The 26,673-nt window shown below is 41.2% G+C and overlaps 1 protein-coding gene across 1 annotated transcript; it reads left to right on the plus strand.

The window, feature by feature from the left end:
* The first annotated feature begins 1,169 nt into the window (after nt 1-1,169).
* Nucleotides 1,170-25,771, plus strand: gabra4 (gamma-aminobutyric acid type A receptor subunit alpha4). The gene is made up of 9 exons (XM_085381533.1): nt 1,170-1,258; nt 1,359-1,477; nt 3,515-3,582; nt 3,796-4,016; nt 4,520-4,602; nt 9,468-9,611; nt 10,182-10,334; nt 22,158-22,414; nt 25,235-25,771. The coding sequence occupies exons 1-9, from the start codon at nt 1,170-1,172 to the stop codon at nt 25,769-25,771; spliced, it is 1,671 nt and encodes a 556-aa protein (XP_085237659.1).
* The last annotated feature ends 902 nt before the right edge of the window (nt 25,772-26,673 follow it).

Here is a 26,673-nt window from a genome sequence, read left to right on the forward strand (position 1 = left end):
TGGAACCCAGACATCTTGTTTATCCTGAGATTTACCCGCACTTCACCTTCAGCTCCACACACACACACACACACACACACACACACACACACACACACACACACACACACACACACACACACACACACACACACACACACGCTCTCAGTTTACACACCACACACACACAAGTGAAGGTCTTGTGCTTGTCCCAGGTGCAGAGAAATCTGTGAAGCAGCATGTGGCTTGTCCCAGTTCCTCTACAGTACCTGTGTGCCTTCGTGTGTGTGTGTGTGTGATTGCGTATTGCGACAAGACTGACCCATTTGAATCTTAATACAGGCGCTCACCATTGCATTCCTGAAACTAGTTCAACATGTAGGCTATAGGCTGCGTGCGACGCTGTCACAGAGCAGCGATGCTGAGGTCAGAGTGAGAAGATCTTCATTTGTTGGAGATTTGGTGACTAAAAAAAGTACACTTTTTTCTTAGAGCTGGAAACTGAATGCAAAAAGATGTTGATGGGTGGAGGCGGAGGGGCTGAGATGGGCTTTGAGGAGATGGAGAAAGCCTCTGCTTCCTGCTTCTCCAGTTTTGACAGCAGGGTGAAGTCAGAGATGTGACTCTTGTGAGCTTAAGCTATTTCAAAGCAGCGCACGTCTAATCTGTGTCCTGACCAAAGGAGGTGCGCGCGTGTGTGTCTGAGAGAGAGAGAGAGAGAGAGAGAGAGAGAGAGAGAGAGAGAGAGAAAGCGGGAGAGGAGGGAGAGAAAGAAGTGAGACACTGAAGCAAACAGAGTGAAGAAGAGAGGGAGAGAGGGGAAGGACTGTTTGTGTGCCTGGGTGCTGAGCAGCAGCAGAGCAGCTTAGATGCGGACCAGAGGTGACCAGGGCTCGGGGTGAAGGTGTGTGCGCGTATGTGTGTGTGTGTGTTTGTGTGTGTGCGCGCGCGTGCACGTGTGAGTTTGTGTTGCGCGCCTGGCAGAGAGACTGCAGGATCGGGAGGAAAAGGGCTCTCAACTTCCCTCTTCCTCTCTGCGCCGCTCTGCCCTGTGTCGCTCCCTGCCTACTGCTCCTCTTTCCCTTTTTTTACTCCGGGACACAGGCAGCTGCTGCCGCTGGTAGTGGTGCTGCTGCTGCTGGTGCTGGTGGTGGTGAGATGTGAAGAGGCTTGAAGTATGGCATGCAAGGATGGTTTCTGCCAAGAAGAAGGAGATGGTGACAGCGATGCGCCCCGCGTTTACTCGGACCCTCTTCTACTTTTTCTGTTTGCTGACTTGGTGAGTCTCTGTCCGCGGTGCTGAAACCTGCCGCCGAGCTGTGTTTTCAGCCCTCAACTTACAAGTATCCCGATTTTCTTCTTCTTCTTCTTCTTCATAGTATGAAGAAAATCTCTGCGCAGACAAAAAAGGATGAAAGGATCTATCCGGAGAATTTCACTCGCATTTTGGACCGACTTCTGGACGGCTATGACAACAGGCTGCGACCTGGATTCGGAGGTATTTTAGAAAAATGCGCACTATTTTTGCGCACTATTGAGAGTGTTCTGCAATAAAAGTAGTCATATCAGCTATGTAACCACTCGGAAATATCCAGAATCTTCAAACCACCAGGTGAAATTTTATTTCTTCTGTAATTTATGCTACTTTTTAAAAATTTATTTTTAAAAGCCATACCTCGTAGCTCTAACCACATTATCGAGTAATAAAAGCATCCGGTGACATCTTTAAACCACTAAAAAGGGAGCTTCGCTTGTTATTGGACTTTTTAATGTAAGAGAACGTAAAATGTACTCTAAAGATAGCTGCAAACTCACTGCTGAGCAACAAAACACCCCATTAGTGTGGTTTAAATCAAGTCAGTTCCACCCATAGTAATCATACTACACCCCTGAAGCGCTCTAAATGAGCAGAGGGAACAATCCACTTGCTGAGGGAGGCTAAAGATTTCAATTTTGCTGTATTCTATTTATATAGCTCACAGCTGCAGTCATCTCAAGGCACTTGATACTGTAAAGTAAAGCTCCTGCAGGGGTGGAGAGAGAATGTCATTGATCTGTGAACAAGCACTTGGTGATGGTGGGGAGGAAGAACACGTTTCTAAGAAAAAAACATAAAATGACCATCAAATATGCCATAATTTAAAAAAAAGTGCACTTTTATTTGCACAGCCTAACAGTCTACAGCCTGAACCATGAAATAATTGCCAGAAAATTCCAAGTTTTTGAAACTGGTTTTTATTGAAGCTGAGAAATTTTATGTTAAATGGACGGCTACTTGAGCACTCAGAGCACTTTACACAACATGCCTTATTAATCCATTCATACCCATTCATGCCAACACCTTTCTTTTTCTATGGCAAAGTGTTTTCTTTTTAACATCCATACACATTCACACTCTAATGAGGTAATCTAATAATAGGAAGGTTGGTGGTTTGATCCCTGGCTGCTCCGGTCTTCATGGGAAAGATGCTAACCCCAAGTTGCTCTTTGATGGATCCAATAGAGTCTGTCTATGAATGTTAGACAAAAAGCACTTAACCAAAGAAAAAACAGTGCTCGCATGTGCTTGGGTATGAATGGGTGAGGCAAGTTGTATAAAGTGCTCTAAGTGCTCAGGTAGAGTAGAAAAGTGCTATACAAGAACTAGTCCAGTAACCATTTACCAGTTAACACTCAGAGAGCAACTTGAGGTTCAGTTTCTTGCCCATGAAGAAACTGCCCAAGAGTGAAGAAGCCAGGGGTTGACCCACCAACCTTAGTAGACAGCTCAGCCCAGTAATTTGCATCAGATTTGCATCAGACTGCCATTTCTATGCAGCTGTTTTAGGTTTTTTTGGGGGGAAAAATGACAGGTTTCTAAAACTCATCTGTCAAATATGATGCACTTGGCATTGCAGGGTTAAGACTGTGAAATGAGCATGAACGCCTTAGTGAAACTCTTTAACAGCATGGGGGAAGTAGAAAGCCAACGACATGCATGACATGTTTTCATGGGAACATTATGGCAACATTTTAATGACCTTTTTCTCTACAATGTTTTATGTGATTTGCATACGCAACATACTGCTTTGTGGTTTAGTGTATCACAACACGAGCGCTGCTGAGTTGTGCACAAGCCTGGTAGTTGTGCCCACTGAAGATGGGCCTCTGAGCTGGCACGTTTGAGTGAGTGTGGTTACATAATTGTGTGTATGTCAGCACACAAACGTCCTAATGCACAGTTCAAGTTCTAAAAGTACAGTTCTGGGTTTCTACGGCCATATTTCTCAAAGAGATGCCTCACTGCTGGTTGTAAAGCAGCCTGTCAGCAGAGATGTTCAGACATGCAGGCGTACCAGCTTCGCTTTAAAGTGAACAGAATGGAAACAGCAACAAAGGTGCTACAGCTCTGGAAGAGATAAGTTACTGCAAGGCTTTTAGATTGGCTAAACAAGTATGAATAGGACTCCTGTCTTTTTATGACCGCGACACTGAAGGATTTACACCAGTAAACGGTCATTAAACGTGACACTTGTCTGTTTCATTATCTCAACAGGTCCTGTGACTGAGGTCAAGACTGACATTTATGTGACAAGTTTTGGGCCTGTCTCAGACGTTGAAATGGTACCTATCCTATCTCATGTTTGTTTATGACTTTCTTTTTGTTTATTCTAAATTGAGTGTCAAACTACAGAAGACACAGAGATCAATACTTGAAGATAATGACTATCTTGCTCAACCAAGAGCCACTCAACCAAGCCTGCTTTATGTTTGGATGAAAAACCGAAGCAATTTCTTCCAGCTGGTCTTATTTTTGGTCCTTTTTTCCCAACGTAGGAATACACAATGGACGTATTTTTTCGCCAGATGTGGGTAGACCGGAGGTTGATGTACGAGGGCCCGATAGAGATTCTCAGGCTGAACAACCTGATGGTAACAAAGGTGTGGACACCGGACACCTTCTTCAGGAACGGCAAGAGGTCCGTCGCTCACAACATGACGGCGCCCAACAGGCTGTTCCGCATCATGAAGAACGGCACCATCCTCTACACCATGAGGTACTTATATATTAACTCGAATAATATGCCAATCTACAGATTGCAGCCAGCTCTAATTTTGCATCCATCTAAAAAGCCTGCTTGTGTTAGTTACACTTCATGTATTTGTTTTCTCTTTTTAGTGTTTTTTGCTCATTAAAATGGGATAGGAGGGATGACAGACTTTGTTTGTTATAAAGCAATGAAAGAGATTTCCTGTGAAATCAAAAACCCGCTCTCGCTGTGTACACAGTAGAGAGCTGTGTGGAGGCAGTGCACATGCCAAACTTTCACATTCATTCAGGAGAGCAGTTGATTGTTTGATAGTAATTGGCCTTTTTTATATAAAGATCAGCAGAATCAATGATTGCATAGCAACAATTGAAAAACCACCTTTGTTTGTTTTAAAATACCTGAACAAATAGAACCATGTAGGCAGTAGTTTTTGGTGTACCTTTAAAAGAAAGCCCTTATTGCCTTGTTATTGGTTCTAAGTCAAACGCTTCTCCTCTGTTCTGCAACAGGCTGACGATTAGCGCCGAGTGTCCCATGAAGCTCGTGGACTTCCCCATGGATGCACATGCATGCCCCCTCAAGTTTGGCAGCTGTAAGTTCTTTATGTGTGAGTTGGTGACATCAGCATCAGAAAACTTTATTGACACACAGTTTGCACAGTTGCTTTGTTACAACTGCAACATATATAGTTTATAAAAGGGGGAAATTAAGTGGAAGTAATAGTAACAATATGACATATAAAAAAAGCATTTTTCAAACATAAACTTATTGAAAACATGCAAAAATATGCAAACAGATGAACAACACTTACAACACCAGGAGTTTAGTGTAGAGTACTAATGTAGATAGATTAGATGAAACTTTATTAATCCCTCGGGTGGGTTCCTCCGGGAAATTCGGTATATGTACAAAGTCAGTATTTTATCCATCCATCCAATAGGATTTATTATTAATATTAATGGTATTATTTAAATATAAACTAAATGGACAGAAGCTGAGATGAGGAGAAAGACATGATGATTTATTTTCTTTTTATATAGCTACATCATGACAGGAAATAAACGGTACCATTTTAGTGAGCCTCCTTTCAATGTTCTGGCTGTGCTACAAGAGAGAAAACAGGAAGAGGCTGCTGATTAGGTCTGACAGGACAAAGTGATCCAAACATGCATGTAAGATTACTGTTAACCTCTAATATTCCTGCAGTGCCTTTGAATGAGGAAAAGGACTCAAAGTTTTTAAAAAATCTATCATTTTATCAGAATGTGAATTCTGTTCGTCCTCAATGTTTTGTCAAATGATTTTATTAATAAGTCATTATCACAGTGAAAATTTGTACCTGAGTAATAACATAACATAACAGCATTGTAGCATTGTAAGTCTGTTAGTTTGGGAAGACGCGAGTAATGTAAGTATAATTTTTAAAATTAAATACAACAATTAGTGATTTGTAAACACAATCAATATCCAGTCATTGTGTATTCTCACTCTGTTGCATGTTTGAGAGTCTAACATAAAAATAAACAAAACGCTGCCTGAGCAACTCGACACAGAGTAACTCAGTGTGACAGAGAGTGTAGAAAATCTCAGTTAAGATTTTTAATCTAAAGCTGAAATCCTGGAATTTCACCAGCACTCCCACTTAGGACTTTGCAATACCAAAGAACAGCTGCACACTATGGCAGATGTACACAAAAGAAAAAGCACTCTGAAATGATCATTTCTAAATGGAAAGTGAACCATCAAAATACTTCCAGTTAATTAAAAAATAATCAGTTTCATCACCTCAAAAAGGAAGAAAATGTCACAGCAATGTAAAATACTGGAGTAAGTCAATTCAGTTAAATTAATTTTTGAGCTAAACATACAAGAGTACAGTAGAAGTGTAAGCAAATAATCCACTTCTGGTTCTTTATTTCTTGTAACTCAGATAAACTTGCACATTAAAACAGGTGGCAGTGTAATGAGCGTGTAATACGCAAAGATCTGATGTGAGTTACCTGGATGATTATTTTGTAAATCAGTTGTATTCCACTCTTACACAATTGAAGTGACTTTATTGAAAGGACAAAAAAAGCTGGATTCTAAGATGAATAGTGTGATTCTATTTCAGGACGCCATGCTTCCTCGGCTGGACAGCTGCTGTGTAGCAGTCGGTTAGGATAGCGTGACCACTTTATAAACAACCAAATAAGAGCGTTTAGACTGAATCTGAATCTAAACTAAGCAGAGTGGGTAAAAAAAGAGAAAACACCAGTGGAAGGCTAAGACAAAGAAAATATTGTCCTAGCTCAGTTCATGAAGCCACTTTCCTCCTCTTGGTACTGAAATGGATGCTGTGCTGAAAAGGAGCGCTAAAGAGCTGAGCAGAAAGCGACTAAATGCTATAGTTAATAATGAAACGTTTCATTCTTCATCGTGAACAATAAACGCCCAACTCAGCACCAGTGTTCACAGTGGGCCCACTGGTCAGCAGAAATGACTTATTTCAAATAAAGGAGCTTCTCAAAAAACGAGCAGCTGCGTCTTATCAGAGAGCAGCAGCGATTTGAAGATTACATCTGCAAGAGAAAGGAGAGGAAAAAAGACAACGAGTTTGCCTCTACACCCGCTGTCAATTACCCAATCTGGTGACATTGCGGAGGACAAATTCACATTCCTCGGTTATTGTCATCCCCCCTCCTCCCGTCCTTTCACCATCCTGTGCTGCTGCTGCTAGCCTCCAGTCAGGAGGAAGCAACCATGGATCTGATGTGGCCTGAAGCGAGGGAAAGGTCAGAATCCCTTCCTCTGCCTCAGGATAGCGCAGACCTATGCAGCTATTTTCCATAGCCGGTGCATGTGTCGATGTGTGCCTGCGTGCTAATTTTCTCGCTGTCTGCCCTGCCTTCATTTTTCCTCCATCTCTCCCCCTCTCTCTCCTCTCACCGTCTCCTTTTTCTGTTTCTCCATCTGGACTTGTGTGCACAGGCACTGCGTTCCACTCCATGACACACCAGAGTCATTTCATTTTGGCAGCACAGTTGGTATCCTGCCGATACGGAGTCCCATAGGGAGTGGCAGGCCAAGACAACTGGCATTTTGTTTTGCATTCGCACTCTGGTCAACCTCGCCAGTGAGAATACAGAATACAGAAAAAAAACGCACAAAAAACAAAATAAAACAGAGAGGAAGCAACAACGGGGAATAAACAAACTTGTAATATAATGTGTGACTGTTACAACTTTAATTAGACACAAAGTGGCAGCTTGAGTCTTTACTAATTGGACAGTTTTACTGTTATCATATATTTTTACTTTCATTTGTTCTGATGTCATGGTGTGGTCCACAATTACCAAAATAGATTGTAAAACCTGCACTGGAATCATTTTCTTTATGCAGATTAGTGAATTATTCATGCTTGAGTGGAGGTGAGATGATGAGTCAATCTGGTAGAACCAATAAAAAAATTATTCGTGAAAAGTTTTTGGTGGAGACTTCTTGTCTGTTTTTGTTGTGATTCACTTAGAGGGGACTGTCTACATTTTTACACCTATAAAACCTGTTTGAAACAAAAAGATATGTTTTTGACAAACTTTACATTTTCATATGTAAATTTGAGCTGGCACACTGAACTTCTCTGAGACTAAATAAATCGAGCATAACATTCAGCCACTAAAATGTTTTTCTGTTCAGAAATACAAGCAAATAATTGCAAAAATACATTTTTCTGCTTTTTTGTAAAACAGTACATACAAAACATAAAAATTTACTTTGGTAATTACCAATTTACTACTGTTACTGTAGCGCAGATGAGGCATAAACCTCACACAGGATGGTGATCTAATACGCTGCATATTTTAGTTGCATTTTACTCAAAATGATTGTCTCATGTTTATTAAGGGTGAAGAAACATATTTTGAGTGTAACAGGGACATTTGAGGCCCCACCCAACTGCTCTTTTCTGTTTTGAGAGGGCCAACCAATCAGCCAATCAGTTCCTCCAAATTTTCATTTCAGACACAGGATGAACTGAGGGGCAGCACTAAGGCCCAGTGTAAGACAAATAGGGATTGATTTTAATTATGAGTCATGCAAAGCTACTCTAGTAGAATCTAATAATAAGAATATCAACTTTATTAACAGGAACCTTTAAAGACCTCAAATGTAGGAATATTGGACACCACTTAATTAATTGAATTATCTATAACATATCCTACTTAAAGCAAAAAAAAAAATTATTATATTAATCAATTATTAGTTTATTATAATATATTTAAGCATTAACATTAACGTTGATCTTTTTTTGTGTGTGTGTTTGTTTGCTTTTTGTGTTGCTTCATGGGTGGACATGCAAATCAATTTCCCATTGGGGACAATAAAGTTACCGTTGAACCTTTATCAACAGACAAAGCAACAACTGTAGAGATAAAGGTTATTATCAATTTGAGTTAGTTGTCTTTTCTTTAAATTTAGGCAATAAAATAAAGGCAATATAATACATGCTGCATATAAAATATATTAATTCAACTTAGTTTCACTACACCAACCCACCAAGGAAGTAGAGCTTGTCTTTTAATGGGAAGGTTGGTTCACTTCCCAGTTCTTCCAGTAAGCATACTGATGTGCTTTTGAGCAAGATAACAAACTCCCAACCTGCCCAAGCATCTTTCAGAATAAAAGGCTTGGAATAAAAACGCTCTGAGTAAAAAAGTGCTACATACAGTTAGATCCACAGGTTTGTGGATAATGACACAATAATAATTTTGCCTCTGTACATCAACACAGTGGAATTAAAAGCTGAAAGTCTGCAACAAATTCATCTTGGATTTTTGAGTTCAAGTTCAAACAAAATAACTGGATTCATTACTTTGGAATGATGGCCATTTTTATACATAATCCCTCCGAAAACGTATGAACCTAACCGTAAGCAGCCACGTCACCAGGAAAATGAAGTCCGGGTAAAAGCTGGCTAGTAAATGAAAACTTGTGTTGTTGCACCGGCCCAATAAATGCAGATGTTTTAAGTTTAGCAGCAATTTCCACAACAGTTGACAATAGACAAAATAACTAATGTGTAGCTCGTTCCTAATGGTTTCTGGTTTAATGCACTTTTACATAACAATATGCAGAATTTGTTCCAGGAATAGCAACCCCATTATCTGAGAAGGAAAAGCAGAAGTGCTAGAGGATGTAGCATTTATCACATATACAAACAGTGTGAAGAATGGCAATCCAAAGGAAAACAGGAGAAAAGTGGTAAAGGGAAAAAGGTGCTATTAACAGCTGGTTGGTGACAAGAAGAAATCTACAGTGATGATAATGTTTCAATTATATCAAAGTAAAATCCTGCACACATATGGACAGTTTACAGTATACAAAGAGCTGCTTTCTTCTGAGCATCTTGTTTTTCTGCTGCACTGCTCACAGCTTACAGTCAGTGACTCATGTCGGTGTGGCTTTGCTGTCTGCCCACAGATGCCTATCCTAAAACGGAGATGATCTATACTTGGACCAAAGGGCCTGAGCATTCAGTGGAGGTCCCTCCAGAGTCCTCCAGCCTCGTTCAGTATGATCTCATTGGCCAGACGGTCTCCAGTGAAACGATTAAATCCATCACAGGTGAGATTTGCTCATCCTTTCACCGTCCTGCTTTATCAACCGAGTTACAGTGAACGCTCGAGGAATAATGGGACACTGCTGTTCATTTATCACTTTTACAAAAGAGTCTGCTTTTTTATGAAAAGAAAAGATCCACATCTGTCTGAGCGCATTATATTGAATCATACTTGGAAGATTTGCCAAGTCTACACTGTGTTTCCACAAGACAGATTTGGGCGTCGCATATTGGGGGGATATAGAGTTTTGACACTTGCACAGACATGACAGTGGGTCTACTGGACCATGGCTAGCACACAGTCTTGTGAAATGAAACCCTCAAACATCATGCGTTGAGACATTTCAGAGCCAGTTGGCTCGCAAAAATACTGAAAGCCCCACACACCACACCAAAAAAAAAAAGATTTTAGCAGCAGAAAGCTACAGCAGAGTGCAAATGGACACAATGTAGAAGTGAGGGGAGAAAACCAGATCAAATGTGACATCTGTCTGGAGCTGCATTAATGAAATCTGTCAGCCTGCAACTTCAAATTCTTTGTTAATGAAACTAATTCATTTCTGTTGATCCCCCAGGTGAATATGTGGTCATGACAGTCTACTTCCACTTGAAACGTAAAATGGGCTACTTCATGATTCAGACGTATATCCCCTGCATAATGACAGTAATCCTCTCCCAAGTGTCCTTCTGGATAAATAAAGAATCAGTCCCAGCGCGCACAGTTTTCGGTATGTAGACTTCACACAGCATTCATGCTGCACTGCCTTTCTGCTCCTCTCTCTCTCTGTTTATTTGGTGCCTGCATGCCAATGGAGCAATCAGAGCTGGAGTATCTATTCAGTCAACACAACAAGGCGATGCTTCAGCACGCGGTGATTACGGGAAACAAAAAGTTTCCCATTCTATTTTATTTTCACCTCTTACAGTAATTCTCTAAAATATGTTTGGCTCAAAAAGCATTTACAAGCAGTAATACTGCACGTGTGGTTGAAATAAACATTTTTAATCAGATGGGGAAAGATGTCCTCCTTATTGTAGTTGCTAATGACAAGCTTTATTTTGGCCATAAATAACTTACTTCAAATACAAAACTAAACTGGAAACAAACCAGGACCAGTAACTAGGAAATGGCTGAAAACACAGAGGAAAACACACCAGGGAGTAACGAGGGAATGGAAAACAGGAAGAAAGCACAGCTGGGGCTAATCTGAGGCCCTTTCTCAATTCTCAAGTACGCGAGTACGTACTCGCGTTCTCGGCAAGTACGGACTCGCCGAGAACGCGAGTACGGACTCGCGATTTGTACAATTGGAACACCCTCGTACTTGATGATGTCACACACAGGTCCGGAGTTTTTACTGCCGTCCCCTCTTAATTTAACTGTGAGTAATATGTTATGAAGCTTAACTTTAATCACAGCCAAACTGGTTTACTCAGGAACAAATAAAACACTGAAATAAACCAAACATTAACATTTAGAAGTGATCTAAGTGACTTATATATTATGTTTAACCTCAGTAGTGAAATCTCTATTAATAAAAATAGTGTACATGTACATACGTGTACATACCTTAATAAAAACAAGCAGGTGAGATGTTAGAACGCTTTTATTTTTATTGTAGTGGACACTCAATACAATAGACAGCTACTGGGGATTGGGGTTTGTTTAACCCGAGTAGCGAAAAGACCGCGGGGGGGGGGGGGGGGGGGGGGGGGGGGGGGGTGTTGAAAACGAGACTAGCAATGATAAATCATGATGAAATCAACAACAAAACACAAAACCCTGGGTCACCGATCCCGGACCAGGACAGCTACAGTCACACTAAGTCACAAAATTACTGCACCAGTATGGAACAAACTTATGATGTTTTTGCCTTTGAAATGGTTTATTTAAAGACCAGGTCCACAATTTGGTGCATCAAGATGGTGATAATTAGGTGGTGTTAGTGTGCTATCAGTTTGAATGGAGTCAAGTTGGCAGCTACGTGCAGTCTGTTTGTGGCGATACAGCAATTAACGTTCACAAATTAGTCCAAATAACAAATCTGTTGCTTTCTGCATCGACTGAAATTCACATTGACTAAGATGCTCATAGATCTGAAACAGAAAGTCCTCCACAAATAGTGACGTAGTTGCTGCAAAATGCAGATTTAACTGCAGAATTACACACAGCAACCTTGCTTTTATATAGGAACATAACCAAAATACAACCAGCTGAGTTGATGGACTGATGGACACAGACCGACTCAGACTGACTGAAAAAGTTGTCAATCTGCGTTTATGCGTTGGACAGAAATTATTTGCAAATGTTTGAGTCCAAGGGGGACTTTAATTTTGTGGAGACAGGTTGCCTTCCAACAACTACCCGTGCAATCACATTGTGACCAAAAGTGGTCTTCCACAGATTGAGTGTACTACTTGCAAAAAATGCCATGCAGTCACCGGGTAACCATGAATTTTTCCTAGATGCCGTCCAGTTTTGTCTCTAGTGTGACTAAGTCCTTTACACTCTGTGGGATTTCCAATGAGCTTTTCTTGTCTTAAGCTCTCTTTTTCAGTGCTGTGAGCTTTAATCTGATTTCCTATTGTGAGTCATGGGTCGGCCATTTGTTTGTTTGTTTGTATTTGTTCTGTGTTGTCTAAGAAAATATGTGTTGTCTAAGGTCATATGGCTTGTTGATGAATTTCACAGTCAGCGCTAAGACTACCGGCCCTGTTAGCGGTCACGTTAAAAACCTCCACTGTCAAACTCGACATGATCAACAAACTTCTGTTATCTTTTCATTTGTTCTGTAACTTAATTTATAGCTAATTTTATTTGTTTACAGTCAGCAAAATAAGAAACTCCTTCTGAATTCATAATTTAAACGGTTTGTAAAGAAGTGAACAGTCTATTATTTAAATTTGATTAAAAAAAATAAAAATAAAATAAAGTGCAGCCTTACCTAATGTCCATCCGACTGTTACTCATTTTATATTAAGATTTAAAAATCTAGTCGGTATTGGTATGAAGAGTAACCTTCAATAATGGTAATAAATCACACAGCAATAGGACATTCATGTAGTTGTAAAAAGCATGATAATATATTAAGTAATCCAAAGTATTCAGAATACGTTACTCTCATTGAGTAATTTACCTGTATACGTTACAAAATACATTTTGGGGCATGTAATCTGTAATCTGTAGTGGAATACATTTGAAAAGTAACCTTCCCAACAGTGAACATGACACATAAACCAGGGGACATGGATAACTAACTAATACAAACTAATAATAATACTAGGACTTAGTGTTATCTCCTAAATAATACAACCCTTAACTTGACAATAGCACATGATATTAACATAAGAAATCAACAATTCAAACATAACCCAAAATCCCCCTGACAAAAAATTACTTCTCCTCAGTCTCCTAAATTCAGTGCATCCCTTAGAAGGAAAATAAGAAACATAAATAAAAAGAATTGTACCAAAACGTAACACAAAATGAAATTGACAGGGGAGTGCTTTCAGTTTTGCAGTGTGCTGCATTTCTGTTAATTAAAACGTCTTTGCAGGCGACACTGCATTTCTTCAATTGGCCTAAGTACATCTAAAAGCAAACAAATAAAATAAAGGCCATACTAAATTCATTGTTGATGTAAATAAAACTCAAAGTAAAGTACCTGACCTATCTACCCCTGCTTTGTGTACTGCACATGTTTTGTCACTTAGTTGGGGAGGGAATAACATCTTTTTCCAGTATGTTGACCATTTTTCTGAAACCTTCTAGGGTCCAGCTCTTTGCCTTCTTTTGTGGCAGACATTTGAATTTTGTTGCATAATCTGTCTTTGAATACAGTGGTACTCCTCCAGACAGAAAACAAGCAGTGCAGTGCAGGGAACAGCTGTGATTGGCACATGCAGACTTGAGGTGAGGCGCTGATGTAGGGAGCACTCGATTTACTTTTGCTTTCCATTTTCAGTATCGCTCAGTAACTGTGGGAAGCCAAAATCGTGATTGAGATTAAACTCTGATTAATTGTGCAGTCCTAATCCTTAAATACTTGCCAATGAAACTTTCGTTCGATAATATACTTGATCCAAATTCTTGCTGGTCAAAAGGGGATTAAATACGTTTCTCCCTCACTAAAACTTGGATGGGTTGAGAACGACTCTGTGTCCCCCAGATGAGTTGGAAGAGGTGGCCATGGCGAGTCTGCTTTGACTGCTGCCCCCGCGACCTGAACTCAGATAAGCAGAAGAAAATGGATGGACAATCCCAGATCACGTTCTGCCTGTAGTACAGTCATTAAAATATTGCATTTTCACACCAGAGCTACTCTATCATTAAAGTGCTCTAAAGCAGGGGTGCCCAATCCCAGCCCTCGAGAGCTACCGTCCTGCAGCTTTTAGATGCATCCCTACTCCAACACAGCTGAATCAAATGGTTTGATTACCTCTTCAGCATGCCATCAAGTTTGGCAAAGGCCTGATAACAAGCCATTCATTTGATTCAGGTTTGTTGGAACAAGGATGCATCTAAAAGCTGCAGGACGGTAGCTCTCGAGGGCTGGGATTGGGCACCCCTGCTCCAAAGTGTTGAAGAAAAAAGTCTTTAACAAGTTATATTTTCAGTCAGTGAGTGCATCTTTTGTATCTGTTACTCCGCCCCCCCCTCCCCTGTAATATGCAAAACTGCACTGGTTAAAACAAACAGAATCAATGTGATCATAGAGCTTTTTGTTGGTTACAGTAAGGTAGTCACAGGTCAGCCATCAAGCAAACCAGTTACTTTATTGATCACTATATTTGATTTATGAATATGAATTGAGATTACACCCAAATATATAGTGTATATAATATATGTTTGAGTAAATTATAAATAATTAGTTTGCTACCCATACTAATATCTTGCTGTAACAGTAAAAATGAGCAGATGTTCGTCAGACTTCACAGAACTGCTACAGTTCTTGCTAAAATGAAGGTGCATTGATCAAAAGCCAGACCCAATGGAAGGGAAAGTTGGATGAAATTAGCACAAAATCCATCTGTCTTCCTAAAAGCGAAGTGGGCGAGATGAACATTACAAACAATAGCCTCCCTGCATGCTGGCTGCTCATAGATGTGCTGCAAAACCTGCTTTCAGTTTTTAGCCTGTAACCCAGTTGCGTGCTATCCATACTCCCTTGCTACACTGTTTGGGTTTGCCCTAGAATAGACTAATTAGTGTGTGACAATAGACATGTTGTCTATTGAATGATAGTGGCACTGATGCTTGCCGCTGTTTGAAAGTATTCCTGCATTGCTTTCAAGAGAATTAGCATTAACTCATCACCATGACTAATGACAAGCTAACTAAGAGAAAAACAAACAAGTGTCAGTGGTGATTAATGATTCTGATTTAATATGCTGACCGTTCATGATGCTGCACAGACGTCTGCATAAAACCACACGTGGGTTTATACAGTAGTACTGACCCCATGTATGAAATCCACACATCTCCTCTATTGACTGGCATTTTGTTAGCTAGCACTCTGTCAAATCATCATAACATACTCAGACACCAACACAACCAACAACCCACCCCACCATTTGGTTTTAATAAAGGTGTCACGCACACTGCAACATCACCTCTAAGCATTCATTTGGTATAGTGAATGCTTTTGCCATCAGCTGTTGAGTTGCTTAGTGAAAAATGATGCTGTGTGGCTCTCTCTCTCTGAGTGTCGCTCAGTGTAATATAGCACGAGCGAATCACTGCTGCTCTTCTTCAGCGGACAATGTATCTGACAGTCCTGCTGCTCTACCCCTGCCTCCCCCGCCCCAAACTGTCCGGCATGACAGAGGCATCACAGCAGCCCAACTATTGACGCATGAGTCGAGCCTTTGAGACAGTGGAGTTCTGCTGTTATCCGCTGCTTTTCAGCCGGCGCGTGTGTGACTGTTTGGGTTGGAAGGTGGTCTGTGTTTGGATTTCTCCTCTTCTTCCCTACAGCCTCTGTTTTGACTTCCTGCCTCTATGACTCCACTGCAGTGACCTGTTTTAAGCCTAAAAGAAGCGGTTTGTCAAGAAGACAAACAGGAGTGGAGTGAGGATTAGAGCTCAAGCTTCATGGTTTCAAATAGAGTCAAGATAAAAAGTACACTTAAAGTAAAACGAGTGTTTCTTAAAGCCTCAAATTATAACTTTCTAGACTTTTGACATTTAACAACTCCAGTGATTGTCTCAAATCAGAGTTTATGGCCAGTAATCGTTCTGGAAGTCCCAAAGTGTAATTGTCCTTTGGTCTATGAAGAGGCACACATTTATGATCCTACAGTACATCTTCTCTGTGAAAGTGAAGACAAAGGACCATGAGTTTCGATTAAGAGGTTACTCTTGTGACATCAGGCGCATGTTTCCTTAGACACAATAACTGGTCACGAGAGAAAACTATGCGTTCCTCGACGAGTTGGAGAGTCGTGCCATGAGGTTGGTGGCTGCTTCTGGGAGAAACTAATTGCAAAGAAGGTGCTACACCAAAAACTACCCTGTGATTGTGTTGATTGCAAGAGTAGAAGACCCAAGTGCAGACAGAGGCGAGGAGACAAAAGTGGACTTAACGAAAAGCGAGCCTTTATTTAGGGCTGAAACTCACGAAAATACAGTAAGGCTAAACTGCGGGAAAACCTGAACATAAACTGGGAAACTATGACTATGACTTGACTGGGAAACTGTGAGAAGGGGTAGGGAAGGTAACACAAACAACGCGACGCTGAACACAGGAAGACGGAGGACTTAACTACACACATGAGGTGATGAGGAGACACATGAGGACACAGCTGACTAGAATGAGACATAATGACAAAGGGCGAGTAAGACTAAACATGTAGTAACAAGAAACACAAGGTAAAAGTAAAACAGGAAACATGGAGACTAGACATGACAACACAAGTTTAACAGACCTAAAGCACATGACAGACTAGAAAAGAACCCAAACACAGATTGCTGCGGTCTTTTGTATTTTGCATAGAACATACCAACTTCTCTGCAAACTCTCACCAAATAGTAGTCAAGCAGCAGTAACAACAAGTTCAACATAATCTGGAAATGCAGACCATTCACCTTCAAAGTAAAAGCCCTGTCGCATTTTTTCCCAGTGAGCAATGGTTGTCAAATAGTAGGACTATGTAACTGAAGGCTTATTAATTCGACCCTACATGGTCACATGTCCAAAATGAGGGAAAAGCAAACATTAGCAATCACAACACCTTGCCCGACTATCCTATGAAGCATACTAATTCATGCAATTTACTGTATCTTCTTATTTAGCTACATAAGTAACAGTCTATACAGTATATTCAGATATATGCTGCACTTGTTGTTGCACAGCTGCTTTCACTCTTTCTGCTTCCTGCTATAAGCTAATAACCTCAAAGCTTTATGTTCCTGAAGTACCAACATGAAAAAAACATCTCTCTATGCAGCGCTTGGAACAATCAAGTATCCAAACCAAGCATAATTATGGTGAAAGAATGGCTTCCGGATAATTTCTCTGATTTCAGCGACCCACACCATACTTTGCATTATATACATAATGAGTTCCAGAGTCAGTGAAATGTTTCCACGAAAGCTTTAATTTTAATTTTAATAGAAAACACCCACTGTTTCATTCTTTTGGCTATGTTAAGAAAAGCTCTCTATTAGAGGGTAACGTCCTCAGTCTGTGGCCTTGAGCTGCAGTTCACCTATCAATGTCATCCAGCTGCTTTTGACTGACAGGTAATTATATGGCGGTCACGTCCGGGCAAAGGAGACATGCGTTTATGTTGGGTAAGGGCTGTGACGCACAGATTGTTCCAGATCTTTGGCATAAAGGGGATTTTCTCCAAATCACATTATTGCTATTGGTTAATAGTACCAAGGGCGAGTGACGAGCGTCAGGCTTATACGGTGACCTTCTGTTATTGTAGAAGCCCCGCATAACCTTGGGTGCTGGTCAGACAGGTGTCTTGTTTTATTTTTATGGTCCCTCGCTGGGTAGTGCAGCGACAAATAAATGAGAACACATGACATTCAGTCCCGGTGTCTGCATGAACCTCAGTCAATGTGTCCTCTAGCTCTGTGATGTATAACCTTTCTTTATTTGAATTATTTCCACAATTTGAGAGTTACCAGTGTTAATGTGATATACAGGGTGGGCCATTTATATGGATACAATTCCATTTTATTACAATGTATCCATATAAATGGCCCACCCTGTAGTTAGGAAACTGCAAGCTCACAGTGGCATAATATAAGTTAATGCTTAGTTATATAAACAGTATTTCGTTAGCTTCATAGCATAAGTGCCTAAGTCATTGACTTAGTCAAATGACTTAGGCACTTATGCTATGAAGCTAACGATTTGGAGGTAGAGCATGCTGACCATTGCTTAGATGTCTTAATTCATCTGCTGTATAAAGACCTTGACTATCTTTAGCAGGACTATGATATAAGAAATTAAGTGGCTTGGTACCAAATTATTGATGGAAGTGATTGCCAATGAGACTGGAGAATACAGGGAGTGCAGAATTATTAGGCAAATGAGTATTTTGTCCACATCATCCTCTTCATGCATGTTGTCTTACTCCAAGCTGTATAGGCTCGAAAGCCTACTACCAATTAAGCATATTAGGTGATGTGCATCTCTGTAATGAGAAGGGGTGTGGTCTAATGACATCAACACCCTATATCAGGTGTGCATAATTATTAGGCAACGTCCTTTCCTTTGGCAAAATGGGTCAAAAGAAGGACTTGACAGGCTCAGAAAAGTCAAAAATAGTGAGATATCTTGCAGAGGGATGCAGCAGTCTCAAAATTGCAAAGCTTCTGAAGCGTGATCATCGAACAATCAAGCGTTTCATTCAAAATAGTCAACAGGGTCGCAAGAAGCGTGTGGAAAAACCAAGGCGCAAAATACCTGCCCATGAACTGAGAAAAGTCAAGCGTGCAGCTGCCAAGATGCCACTTGCCACCAGTTTGGCCATATTTCAGAGCTGCAACATCACTGGAGTGCCCAAAAGCACAAGGTGTGCAATACTCAGAGACATGGCCAAGGTAAGAAAGGCTGAAAGACGACCATCACTGAACAAGACACACAAGCTGAAACGTCAAGACTGGGCCAAGAAATATCTCAAGACAGATTTTTCTAAGGTTTTATGGACCGATGAAATGAGAGTGAGTCTTGGTGGGCCAGATGGATGGGCCCGTGGCTGGATTGGTAAAGGGCAGAGAGCTCCAGTCCGACTCAGACGCCAGCAAGGTGGAGGTGGAGTACTGGTTTGGGCTGGTATCATCAAAGAGGAGCTTGTGGGGCCTTTTCGGGTTGAGGATGGAGTCAAGCTCAACTCCCAGTCCTACTGCCAGTTTCTGGAAGACACCTTCTTCAAGCAGTGGTACAGGAAGAAGTCTGCATCCTTCAAGAAAAACATGATTTTCATGCAGGACAATGCTCCATCACACGCGTCCAAGTACTCCACAGCGTGGCTGGCAAGAAAGGGTATAAAAGAAGAAAAACTAATGACATGGCCACCTTGTTCACCTGATCTGAACCCCATTGAGAACCTGTGGTCCATCATCAAATGTGAGATTTACAAGGAGGGAAAACAGTACACCTCTCTGAACAGTGTCTGGGAGGCTGTGGTTGCTGCTGCACGCAATGTTGATGGTGAACAGATCAAAACACTGACAGAATCCATGGATGGCAGGCTTTTGAGTGTCCTTGCAAAGAAAGGTGGCTATATTGGTCACTGATTTGTTTTTGTTTTGTTTTTGAATGTCAGAAATGTATATTTGTGAATGTGGAGATGTTATGTTGGTTTTACTGGTAAAAATAAATAATTGAAATGGGTATATATTTGTTTTTTGTTAAGTTGCCTAATAATTATGCACAGTAATAGTCACCTGCACACACAGATATCCCCCTAAAATAGCTAAAACTAAAAACAAACTAAAAGCTACTTCCAAAAACATTCAGCTTTGATATTAATGAGTTTTTTGGGTTCATTGAGAACATGGTTGTTGTTCAATAATAAAATTATTCCTCAAAAATACAACTTGCCTAATAATTCTGCACTCCCTGTAGTGCTGACAGACAATTCACAGGAAGGGGCATATACAGTTAGGTCGACAAGTTTATAGACAGTGACAAAATGTTTATAATTTAGACTTAATTTAGTCTTTACATCATCTTATGGATTCTAAATCAGACGGTCATGATGTGACGTTTTAGGTTTAATTTGTCACTTAGTACAATTTTTACTTTTACTTACTTTTTAATTGTGCAAGCAATAATAATGAATTGCATTTATATAGCACTTTACAATTCCACTATTCAGTCACTCTCACATTCACACACTGGTGGAGGCAAGCTACAGTTGTAGCCACAGCTGCCCTGGGGCAGACTGACAGAAGCGAGGCTGCCATCGGCCCTTCTGGCCAACACCAGTAGACGGTAGGTAAAGTGTCTTGCCCAAGGACACAATGACTGAGACTGTCCGAGCCGGGGCTCGAACCAGCAACCTTCCAATTACGAGATGAACTGCCAACTCTTGAGCCACGATCGTACCGCAAGTGGTTGGCCATTACACATACTTTTATACACAGTCCCCCATTTTCAAGTCAAGTCAATTCAAGTTAAGTTAAGTGGCTTTATTGTCATTCCAACCATGTGCAGTGGTACATACATAGTGAAACAAGACAATGTTCCTCCAAGACCGTGGTGCTGCATATGGCATATAACAGACAATCAACACAGGACTACATAAAGTGCAATTTGCAAAAATTGCAACCCCCCCTGAAGACAAAGACAACAACACCAGACAGAAAGAACGATACAGACACAGCAGTGCAATAGAAATGTGCAGAAGACTGAGCCGTATGGGCACCGGTTCAGCTCAGTGCGTTGAGCACTGTAAAGTAACTTTGTCAATCAATCAATCAATCAATCAATCAATCAATCAATCAATCAATCAATCAATTTTATTTATATAGCACTTTTAAAAACAAAATTTTTTGACCATATTACTGTACAATAAAATAATCAGATAAAATTTAAAAGGAAAGTAAAATAAAAGGTAAGAAAATAATAAGAATAAAATAATGACAGACTCATACAGAACTAAAAGCCAAAGAGTAAAAATGGGTCTTTAAGCGGGTGAATGAGTCGAGTCACTGAGTGTTCAGGAGTCTGACGGCTTGGGGGAAGAAGCTGTTTCACAGTCTGGCAGTGACGGCCCGAATGCTCTAGTACCTTTTGCCAGAAGGCAGCAGTGTTTTTCAGGGCCTCAAAAGTAATTGGACAATTGACTGACAAGCAGTTTCACGATCAGATGAGGCCTGTTCCTTTGTTTTTCCAGACAGACTGATTAAGAAGTTAAAAGATCTAGAGTTGATTCCAAGTATTGAACTTGTATTTGGCAGCTTTTAGCTGGAGCTCTTAATCTGAGGTCCACAGAGATGCCCAGATGCAAGAAGAGGAGGCTGAAAAATCAAAATAAAGGTACATCAGCGACATCAAAGAAGAAACTCCACAGAAGACAATGGATAAAAACTGTTCTTTCCTAGGTTACGAAAAAAATTTCACAACATCTAGCCGAGTCAAAAACATCGTTGAGGAGGTAGAGTGAGTGACAACAAAGAAGGTTTACAGCAACAACCACTGGTTACAATCAAGAAACTGATCATACAGCGCTCCACAGTCCAAATGACCCAAAGAAAGTACAAAAGAAGCCCAAGAGTTTTTCAAGGCAAAGAAATGTTCAAATTAGTTACCAGATCTCAACAAAATAGAGCAGCTTTACAGATACTGAAGACAAACTCGAGAGTGGAGCAACTGAAAGCAGCTGCAATAAAGGCGTAGCAGAGCAGCTCGAGGGAGGAAACAGTAGTCGGTGATATTCATGAATGGTAGACTTCAGACAGTCATTGATTACAAAGGATATTCACCTAAGTATTAACCACAAACCTTATGTTAAAGTTATGCTGGCTTGTCCAATTACTGCTGAGCCTCTGAAAATTTGTTTCTATGTATAAAAATGTTTGTAATGTTTGTTTGTTTAAAGCTGAAAGTCTGCATTCAATCACACCTTGATTGTTTGATTGAAAATCCACTGTGCTGGTGCAGACAGGCAACATCAGTCCTCAGAGTACAGAGTCGAGTGAAACTCTCAGAGTAGCTCAAGTGGACAAATGCTTTTTGTGGTTCTATTGTACATGTTTCTATTGCAAAGCTATACTGTATACTGTATATGGTTCATTATCCTTCTGCCTTCAGTTAATGAAATCTCCTGATGAGAAGAACATAATATATGGGTTATTGAACACATCTGGTTTTCTATTCCGATCTGCAGTGTTAAAATTCATACCGGTCTGTGGTGAAGCCTCAGTTTTCCCAGTGAGATGGATATTTTTGCAACTCTACTTACATTCAAATTGAGTCAAATTCAGACTAATTATGTGCTTTGATCAAATATGAAAGAATTTATGTCAACTCCCTCTTTGACACAGGCTCATGTGTTCTTTTGTTTTTATTTTCCCACAAACCAAGGCATCACCACCGTCCTGACCATGACAACGCTCAGTATCAGTGCTCGCCATTCCCTCCCCAAGGTCTCGTACGCTACTGCGATGGACTGGTTCATCGCCGTCTGCTTCGCCTTTGTCTTCTCCGCCCTCATTGAGTTTGCCGCTGTCAACTACTTCACCAATGCACAGATTGAGCGCGCCAAAAAGAAGCCGGCCAAATGTCCCCCGGTGCCCCAATCCACGCCTGTCAAGGTCAAGGACGCAGAGGAAGTGCTGCAGGTGACTTCTGTTTCTCTCAAAGTGGCTCAATAATCTGATCACACTTTATTTCAAGGAGCACTCACAGAGCATGTCCCTTATTATGTGCTTACTGCCTTTAGCCTACACGTTTGAATCATCAGAAGTGGTTCCTGCATGTGAGAGTAGTCAGCTGAGCTCCTGCTTACAGGGTGTTAAGGAAAGCTAGCGAAACCTGGTCCCAGAACTTTACAAATGAAATCTTGCTTGTCAAATTAAAAACAACTGCTTGTTAAAAGACAGAAAAAAATGTGTGTGAGAGAGAAAATAAGACGGGTCTGAAAACAGCTTCACAGCACAGATGTTTGGGAGTAGTCACGAGGTGTGCAACCTTTCTTTTGAAATTATACGTGCATGAACTGACATAAGCGTCTATTTCTGTGTGACGAAGTTTAAGCAAATTGCATCGACACCATGGCAAGTTACATGGATTCAACGAGGATTCATGAATATACCATGAAGCTATTTTAAAGCTGTAAGTCAGATATGATGAATGTGTTGCAGTGCTGTTTATGTAACTGTAGGAATGTGTTCATGGCGCCAGATAAACACGTGCGATGTATTTGTCTCAGCCTGCATAATCTTCTGAAGAGTGGAAATCATAGGTCATCTGTTAACCGATCATTGAAGTTGACGTAACCCACCAGCGGATATGCCCGTTTTACAGTAACTACTTTAAGTTGTTCCCTTCTGCCTAAATCCCAGTGTGGCGTAATCATGCCTGAATGCAGTATAGTGACAACAGCGCTTCAGTGGATTAGGGGGTTGCCATGGCAACGCAGTCCGAATACATCTGTATAGGTTTCAGGATAGCTCTGGCAACAGGGGGGGAAATTAATACTCTCTTCCTCAGGAGCAGGTCCTGTTACCAGAGGGCTTGGCACATGGGTCACAGTGTGTTGATGGTTCCAACTCCTCAGCATTTTACCTCCTCCATGTTGAGACACAAACTCCACGCACACGCACACACTCCTCCTCTGCTGCACACGGGACACAATAACATTGGATCCTTTCTAATTCAAGGGGTGGGGGTGGTGTTGGTGGATTATTCCTGCGAATGCCTTAGTACCAGCATCACACTCTGCTTGAAAACATCAACTTTCAAAGGATAAGCTCCTTTGACGCTACAGTGCATTACCCCGATGCGGTGCTACCTACTTTCTGTCTTAAGCTTGTGTGAAGTGAGTGAAAGCCATGGTAAGTGACACCTGTATTACGCACAGTCTGGCGTCTGCCTTCACAAATCAAGGCCATCTGTGTCGGGGGACTGTGATCAGATCAATATGACAAAGTTTGTGGGGAGGAAGTAAACTTCACCTATCCTGCAAACTCCTTCAAACAGGAAGAAGAAAGGAGAGACGAAAAAATTCTTTGCACAAAATATGTTTATTTTTTTTAACACTCCTTTTTTTTGCTAACATCAATTCAATGGTTTATATTTTAAGATTAAGCTTCTACAGTAATACAGAGAAATAATCTCCCGAATCCAAACTGAGAGCTGGTTTCAATAACAAACTCCATCAAGAATTCCAGTTGGATTTGTCCAGTGTTATCAATAAGTGGTGGCATGGTGTTACAGGGGTTAAAACTATTGTCTGTCAGATGGCTTTTGGTTCAAACTGGTTGGGTTTCCTCAGTAAAGACATATCGTAGGATAAATGGTAATTCTAAATATAAAGGTAGAGGTGGATAAAATGCTTAAAGTGCATAGAATAAAGTAGTGCATCATTGTATTATTAAATCTGGCCTGTTGTGCAGAGGGCTTTGGGGGCTGCATTTGGAAAACTTTGAACATGGTGATAAATCTGGAAAATTCCTTGCTAACCACTTCAAGCTAAATACAGAAAAAAACAATTTATTCTAGAAAGGACTGGGAACATTATTTACAATAATACACAACAAATAAGCCTTGGCCTCTGTTGGACATGGGCACGGAGGGAGGAGTTCACCATCCCCATCACTCCCCGCTGGGATGCAGGTTTTTGTTGGTTCCGGGGACTGTGGCTGGATGTTCTGGTGTCGTCACTGACCCACTCACTCGGTGGTCTTGGAACTCCTTCTGTCGCTTGGACTTCTTCCGTGGTGCCAAGAACTTCCCAGGCAAAGGTACCAAGCGGTTCTTGGGCACCTGGAGCCTTGATCTCGACTCACACTAGGGTGGGCAGCTCCAGTGGGGTCGGCTGCCCGTCGCCACTGGTCCTTTGGGACTCCCACCCCTTGGCCATGCGGACCCCATCTAGGGCCTTCCTCATTCTCCTGCTGGAATGAGCGTGCAGATATTGCAGAGATGTGTGGACTTAGGTCTTCAGAACTCTTGAGGGCTGCGGATGGCATGGTTCTTTCTCTCTCTCTCACCACCCCCCCACAAGAAGATTGTTGATTTATGTGCCTGCGCATTTTCAAATTTTTGTGTTCCAGGTGTTGTATGTTCGTTTTTTCTTACAGGTGCAGCAGTTGGCGATAGATTTGTATACTGAGTGGGCCATTTATATGGATACACCGTAATAAAATGGGAATGGTTGGTGATATTAAAGTCCTGTTTGTGGCACATTAGTATATGTGAGTGGGCAAGATGGGTGGTGACCATGGTGGCCATTTAGAAGTCGGCCATCCTGGATACAACTTTTGTTTTTTCAATAGGAAGAGGGCCATGTGACACATCAAACTTATTGGTAATGTCACAATGAAATGTATTTCAAGCTGTTAAACTGAACTAAAACACGAGGAACAAATTTAAATGTCAGTGTCAGTTTCACTTTCTTATCAGCCTGACTCAAATATGGTTATTCTCCTCTCTCGCAGCAAAATCCTGATACGAACGGTAATCTGAGGAAGCGCATGAATTATATCTCCCACCAAGAGTCGAGCAGTCAACAGAGAGCCCAGTCCACCACCAACATTGCAGGAGTAGGGCGAGGAAGGCCGCTGCGACCTTTAGCCGGTGGAACCAATGGCAGCTCCTCCACCCTCTCCCGCTCCAGCCCAAAGTCTGAGAGCCTGCTCAGCGTTGCGTCTTCCTCAGCGCAGCTGGTGAAGAGTACGCCTCAGGGTGCAGCTTCTACGCCAGACGTAATGGCGGGGACACCGTGCAAGCAGAACGCCAGCACTTCCTCTCTGCAGCATCTGCTGGGCCCGAAGCTGGAGCGCATCCAGATGATGGGGAACAAACTGGAGCCGAAGCAGACGCCGTGCTCCCAGCCCACCACTGCTGGTATGGGCGGAACCAGTAAAATTGACAAGTATGCACGGATCCTCTTCCCCGTGTCGTTTGGCGCATTTAACATGGTCTACTGGGTGGTTTACTTATCAAAGGACATGATGGTGGCTAAAGGTGGCTAGACGTGTCTTTTAACACATGGGATTACTGGAGTTTGTGAACATTATGTAGAACGTGTTGTTTTTGCCAAACAGATGAACAAAATGTGCCCATAAAGCACTTAAGAATATATTTATTTTTTTCTTCCTGAGTCCTGAAACTGCAAGCATGGGAACAAGCGAGCAAAATTAGAAAAACCTGACTCAACATAAGAAGGAACACCTGCACACTGGAGTATGCTACTGTCCTCTTTCTATTACATCATGCTTCATTTGACTGAAAAGGTCCTCATCAGCTTCAACTGATCTCTTCTGGCCTGCAGTCAAGATAAAGCATGGATTTTATTCATTTTCCTATTTTTGTACCCTGCACCTGGCAAGATGCGTGGACGTGTGTGCCATTGTTCTGAACTCAACTGCACCAACACTGTAAATATATAAATTTATTAGGATAAACAGATTTATATTTAATGAATACAGTTTACTTCCTTTTGAATAATTAAGACGTGTTGCTTTTGGTGCCAGCAGGTTAGAGGTTGCAAAATTAAAACGAGGGATTTCAGAATGGAAAATTGTTGAATGTTGGCCAAAAGGGTTTGAAAGTAAAATGGATTTGGCCAGAATGAAAGTCCTCAAACCAGGCTGAGTGGAGCTTTGGCCAGGACCTGATGAACCATGACCTACTGCAAAGCATCTTTCACATACAAGAAGGATTAACTAATCTGAAATAGCGAATATGAAATTTGTGGATAAGTCGGGCAGAAAATAGTAAAGACAAGTTATGAATTCATGTAACAGTAGGCTTTAAGCTTCTTTCCAGCCGTAACAGATTGCGAATAGCAGACAAAGATTGTGTAAGTGATTAAAAAAGAGCCATAGCATGAACAAACACAGGGAGCAGAACACAAAGCCATTTGCTCGTAGAC

This window comes from Rhamphochromis longiceps, linkage group LG2 (assembly GCF_057381845.1).
Source record: "Rhamphochromis longiceps isolate RC_006_pf linkage group LG2, R_longiceps_female_GT1.1, whole genome shotgun sequence".
Taxonomy (NCBI): domain Eukaryota; kingdom Metazoa; phylum Chordata; class Actinopteri; order Cichliformes; family Cichlidae; genus Rhamphochromis; species Rhamphochromis longiceps.